Genomic DNA, 6445 nt, shown 5'->3' with positions numbered 1-6445 from the left:
ACACACTCTATGTGCTCTGTAGGGGTGTTTTGGGTTTTTGCTAAATACTTGTTAATGTCAAATCACACATTGTTAAAACTGCAATTATGATATTATCGCAGACGATATATCACACACCCCTAGTGTGTGTGTGTGAGTGTGTGTGTGTGTGTGTGAGTGTGAGTGTGTGTGTGTGTGTGTGTGTGTGTGTGAGTGTGTGTGTGAGTGTGAGTGTGAGTGTGTGTGAGTGTGAGTGTGTGTGTGTGTGTGTGTGTGATTCAAAAACACACAAAACATGTTCAGTGAATTATTTTATGCATTATTAAAACTAACAAACTAAACTGAAATTAAAAGCTAAAATATGGGACAAAATAATCAAATGTGTTTTCAAAACTACAGTAACTGTTTGTGTAATATATATCTTGTCACATATATGACCTTGGACCACAAAACCAGTTATAAGGGTAATTAAAAAAAAAAAATACAATATTTGTCTGAGATATTTGAACTATCTGAAAATCTGGAATCTGAGGGAGCAAAAAAATCTAAATATTGAGAAAATCTCCTTTAAAGTTGTTCAAATGAAGTTCTTAGCAATGCATATTACTAATCAAAAATGAAGTTTTTATATATTTACAGTAGGAAATTTACTAAATATCTTCATGGAACATGATCTTAATATCCTGATGATTTTTGTCATAAAAGAGAAATGTATAATTTTGATCCATACAATGTATTGTTGGCTATTGCTACTAATATACCTGTGCTACTCATGACTGCTTCTGTGCTGCAGGGTCAGATATGATAATTGATATATGTGTTTGTGTGTCTCAGTATCCTCCGGGGTATCTGGAGGCCATGGCTAATAAGACGAAGCGCGAGGCGACGGTGCGATCGGTGGGCGGCTCGACACGCGGCAGAAAGAGAGGACGACCCCGAACCACACGACCATCCAAGAGAGTCCAGGAGGAAGAGGAGGAGAAACCTGCGGAGAACATGGAGGAAGAGCTTCAGAGCAACGGCAGCGCAGACACTCACCAAGAAGAAGAGGAGAACACGGGTACATCTCACACTTCTGTGCGCTTGCATGCAAACTCCTCACCTTTTTGATTTGCTTAGATCCAGTGAGAAAGTGTTTGGGGCCGGTTGCATAAACTGTTTAGTCTTAAAAAGTTATTCGGCTAATTTTTTTTCTTCAAGACTGGTCATAACTTTTTTAATTCAGTTATGAAAAGGTAGATTGGTCTTGTTTGTATTGGAAAAGTTGACCTGATTACTCCTTGGCAGCTGGTATCTGGTCAAACTAGTTCTTAAGACGCAGTTGGTGGCTAAGTTTATGCAACTGGCCCCTGGCTGTTTCAGTAAGTTTTGGTTAGTATTTTCTTACTCTTCACTTCAAAAACTATGTCTAAAAGGGTCATATTTTATGAATGTGAGCTCTGAGATGTGTGAACGGTGAAGAGAGAGAGCAAACATTTAGCATTTTAGCTCAGCATCAGTCAATATTGTGTTAAATAGCCTGAAAGCACGTCATCGTTATAACATGGGATTTTGACCAAATATAGTCAATCTTGATTTTTGTAAAATGTTGCGAAAAAATTATTATTATTTTTTTGCTTGTGATAAAATGACAGTTTTGGACATATGTAAGGTAATAAAATATGTGTCCCTGCAGCACAAAAGCAGTCATCAACAATACATTGTATGGATCAAAATTATACATTTCTCTTTTATGACAAAAATCATTAGGATATTAAGATCTTGTTCCATGAAGATATTTAGTAAATTTCCTACTGTAAATATATCAAAACTTAATTTTTGATTAGTAATATGCATTGCTAAGAACTTCATTTGAACAACTTTAAAGGAGATTTTCTCAATATTTAGATTTTTTGCTCCCTCAGATTCCAGATTTTCAAATATTGTCCGATCCTAACAATCTGAAAGCTGAATAAATAATCTTTCCATTGATGTATGGTTTATGTATAAATCTCAATTTCCAAAACATTGACCCTTATGACTGGTTTTGTGCTCCAGCATCACTACTATTTAAAAATAAATACCTTGAAGTAACTACAAATGAGCATGTAAAGCAAATATCTTTAAAAGAAATTCTGTGTGGAGCATATGCCCCCGATCCACGCAACCCCCCCCCTTACCTGTTTGCATCTCTGATTATACAGCTGTATGTGAACACACGTGTGTGTGTGTGTGTGTGTCAGGTGTGTGTGAGCCGCAGGAGGCGCCGCAGGTCAAGCGTCTGAAGGAAGTGGAGTCGTTCGTTCTGTCAGAACAGCAGCGGAATCTGATTCAGGAAGACGAACCCAACAGGAAGCTGTGGGACGAAGCGCTGAGCTTCCTGTCGGAGGGACCGGTACACACCTAACCTATAGACACAATATTTTAAGAGCTTGTTGAGTATCACGTTTTATGCATCAGGCTTTTATGGCTCATACAGTCTGATATAGTGAGAATATAGAGGAAATGACAGATCAAACTGAGCAAAAGTATGCAATTTGCTGCAGATGCTGATATTGAAATGATCTAAAAAAGAAAAGTGGTCACTCTATATCTCCAACACTGTCTTTCTGTGGCTCTAGTAAAGTCCATGCTTCATAGAAGCCAGCACATCATGACAGCGCTCACAGCTAAACAAATTAGCGGCAGACACTTCATGACAAACAAGCATTGATTATAATAAATTATTATTGGCACAGCTGCCTGGTAAATGTCCTTACTTACGTTATTTGTGGCTGTGAATAACAGCTAGTTAGTTTATCACTGTGTATATATATATATATATATTTTTTTTTTTTCCGAGAGACCCCCACAGCAGGAGGAACTTCATTTAATAAAGTTAGTGATAACAAGGCCCGCCCATTTAGAGGAAAGATATGATTGGTGGATTTTTCTGTCACAATTACTCTCCCATTGATTTACTATTGCTTGGCTTTAATTTCATATTCAAAAGAAAAATGATAAAACACACAAGCTTGAAGTTAGTAAAGTAAATCTAATTAAAATGAAAACAAAATATAAAAATGTATTCTAAATATTAAAAAACAATAGTATCTCAGTGATGTTAAGATAGCACTGTGCTGATGCATGACTTCCTGTTGTCCTGCAGAACTTCCTGCGGAAGGTGGAGCAGCTCTTCATGTGTGTTTGTTGTCAGGAACTGTCCTTCCAGCCCGTCACCACCGAGTGCTCACACAACGTCTGCAAGGTTTGGGTTAAACCATCACTACAGCCGTGTGTGTGTGTGTGTGTGTGTGTGTGTTTATCTGTGTGTGTGTGTGTGTGTCAGTAACAGTGTGTGTGTGTGTGTGTTTATCTGTGTGTGTGTGTGTCAGTAACTGTATGTGTGTGTGTGTGTGTGTGTGTGTGTGTGTCTGTGTGCATATATGTGTGTGTGTGTTTATCTGTGTGTGTGTGTGTCAGTAACAGTGTGTGTGTGTGTTCTCCTCTCCTCCAGACGTGTCTGCAGCGCTCGTTCCGCGCCGAGGTCTTCTCTTGTCCCGCCTGCCGTCACGATCTGGGCAAAGACTACGTCATGAGCCTCAACAAAACCCTGCAGCTGCTCCTGGATCAGTTCTTCCCCGGATACAGCAAAGGACGATGAATCTGATCCACAAAAAACGGACAAAGATCTGCTCTCCGCACAAGCGTCTCACACACACACACACACACACACCAGCCTGACATCTGTGTTCACGACCGTAAACCTAACGGATGCTGGGACTCGAACCCTTCGACACACATCATGAACATCATCAGCATCTGGATCAGCAGTGACCACAGACTTCTCCTAAATCAGTCAAATTAATGTTACGTAAGAATCAAACCCTGTCAAAAACACTTCCAACTCATTTCACCCAAAAATTAATTAAATATAACAATTACTCATTATATAAATTTATATATACATACATCTATCTATCTATATATATATATATATATATATATATATATAGTTAATAATTCAAATAATTATTCTATATAATCAAATTTAAAATCAATATAATTATATGAATTATTATTTAATTGTAATTGTAATTAAATATATATCAAATAAGTAAATATAAAATAATTATATTTTGCACAAAAGAAGCCTATTTTTATGATAATTTGCATCGTGACACAAACACATTTTATCCATTTACATTTTATCAGAATTCTGTTGAATGTGTCCATATGTGTTAGTTTTGAGTTATTTTTATTTCTCTTTAGTCTCAATGATTTTCAAGTCTAATTACTGTTAAAAAAAAAGATTTTTTATATTAAAACAAGCATAAAATTAGAGGCAGTGTAACAAATACAATGTGTGAATGCTTTCAATATGTATCGTTTTTATATTTACTTTTAATATTTAAAATATATAAATAAAATTTTACAAAAAATAATATATCAATTTTTTGTGTCATACTAATGGCATAAAATGTGTTTACATTTAATACAAAATAATGTCACTATTTAGAATATCTGAATGGTCTTTAAAATAGGCTTCATTTTCATAATGCAAAATATAATTTTTTTGTACATTTGATTAATTTCGGCGTGAACTATGAGTCAAACGTGTTCTTGACGGGAGTTGAATGACTGAATCTTTGATTCGCTGCTCTAATGAAGCGGTTAAATGGAGAATCGGTCCGAATCTCTCCAGATCTGCTGATGTTTCTCCATCTTTAGCTGGATGTTCGTGACAGATGGACTGAATACGCTGCTCAATCATCGTGAACGTGATCCGGGGCGTTCATCTGTTCTCTGTTTGTTCCCTTCGGTTGTTTGTTGCTCGGCCTGTTCGTCTTTTTTCGTGGTGATGTCGTTTTTCTCAAAGATTTCTGCTGTTGTTTTTCAGGAACTGCAGATGTACGATGTGTATCCGCTCGTCTGTGACGTGTTTCATTCCCACAGCGATATCCCGTCTTTGATTTCCAGTGCTAGCTTTCCTCTCGTCTGTGATCTTGGCTGTTTTCTCTAACGCTCTTGCTCTTCTGTTGTGCTTTCCTGTGGTGTTTTATGTTTTATTGCACTTACTTACGATGAGAAATGAGATTGTGACGGAGCCGTCGGTTTATTTTCCTACCTGTTCGACTTTCACCATTCGCTCTTTCAGTGTGGCAAACCTGACCTGCAGTCCCAGCAGAAACATCGCTTCGAATTGTGATTCCGAATTTTATACATGGTATAATACTTGTTATGTACTTATTAAATATTTTGATTCCAGAATCGTCGTGTGATTGTTATTCGGCTGTCTGTTATCTTGACTTCAGTTCAACATTTGATGGAAAGTTGTTTAATGCAGAGAAGAGACAGATCTGTGGAAGCTTGTTTCTGACACATGCTAAAAAAGGGAAAAAGTTCTGCGAGATATAAACTCAGAATTACGAGTAAAAAGTCAGAATTGCGAGATATAAACTCAGAATTACGAGTAAAAAGTCAGAATTGCGAGATATAAACTCAGAATTACGAGTAAAAAGTCGAAATTGCGAGATATAAACTCAGAATTGCGAGATATAAACTCAGAATTACGAGTAAAAAGTCGAAATTGCGAGATATAAACTCAGAATTGCGAGATATAAACTCAGAATTACGAGTAAAAAGTCAGAATTGCGAGATATAAACTCAGAATTACGAGTAAAAAGTCGAAATTGCGAGATATAAACTCAGAATTACGAGTAAAAAGTCGAAATTGCGAGATATAAACTCAGAATTACGAGTAAAAAGTCGAAATTGCGAGATATAAACTCAGAATTACGAGTAAAAAGTCGAAATTGCGAGATATAAACTCAGAATTACGAGTAAAAAGTCAGAATTGCGAGATATAAACTCAGAATTACGAGTAAAAAGTCGAAATTGCGAGATATAAACTCAGAATTACGAGTAAAAAGTCGAAATTGCGAGATATAAACTCAGAATTACGAGTAAAAAGTCAGAATTGCGAGATATAAACTCAGAATTACGAGTAAAAAGTCGAAATTGCGAGATATAAACTCAGAATTACGAGTAAAAAGTCGAAATTGCGAGATATAAACTCAGAATTATGAGTAAAAAGTCAGAATTGCGAGATATAAACTCAGAATTACGAGTAAAAAGTCAGAATTGCGAGATATAAACTCAGAATTACGAGTAAAAAGTTGAAATTGCAAGATATAAACTCAGAATTATGAGTAAAAAGTCAGAATTGCGAGATATAAACTCAGAATTATGAGTAAAAAGTCGAAATTGCGAGATATAAACTCAGAATTACGAGTAAAAAGTCGAAATTGCGAGATATAAACTCAGAATTACGAGTAAAAAGTCAGAATTGGAAGATATAAACTCAGAATTACGAGTAAAAAGTCAGAATTGCGAGATATAAACTCAGAATTACGAGTAAAAAGTCAGAATTGCGAGATATAAACTCAGATTTACGAGTAAAAAGTCAGAATTGCAAGATATAAACTCAGAATTACGAGATATAAAC

At 36.0% G+C, this 6445-nt stretch overlaps 1 protein-coding gene across 2 annotated transcripts in view; it reads left to right on the top strand.

The window, feature by feature from the left end:
* LOC306856050 (E3 ubiquitin-protein ligase UHRF2-like) overlaps window positions 1-3856 on the top strand; it is a 38942-nt gene extending 35086 nt beyond the window's left edge. For both annotated transcript variants that reach the window (XM_079395019.1, XM_079395020.1), the window contains exons 13-16: window positions 814-1039; window positions 2202-2353; window positions 3107-3205; window positions 3455-3856. In XM_079395019.1, coding sequence (XP_079251145.1) covers window positions 814-1039; window positions 2202-2353; window positions 3107-3205; window positions 3455-3601 — 624 coding nt within the window. In that variant the 3' untranslated portion in view covers window positions 3602-3856. The remainder of the gene's footprint in view (window positions 1-813; window positions 1040-2201; window positions 2354-3106; window positions 3206-3454) is intronic.
* The last annotated feature ends 2589 nt before the right edge of the window (window positions 3857-6445 follow it).

The sequence above is a fragment of the Barbus barbus genome (genome assembly GCF_936440315.1).
Source record: "Barbus barbus genome assembly, chromosome: 36".
NCBI classification, from domain to species: Eukaryota; Metazoa; Chordata; class Actinopteri; order Cypriniformes; family Cyprinidae; genus Barbus; species Barbus barbus.
Note: the sequence above shows the minus strand (reverse complement) of the source record. Positions and strands in the feature narration are given on the sequence as shown.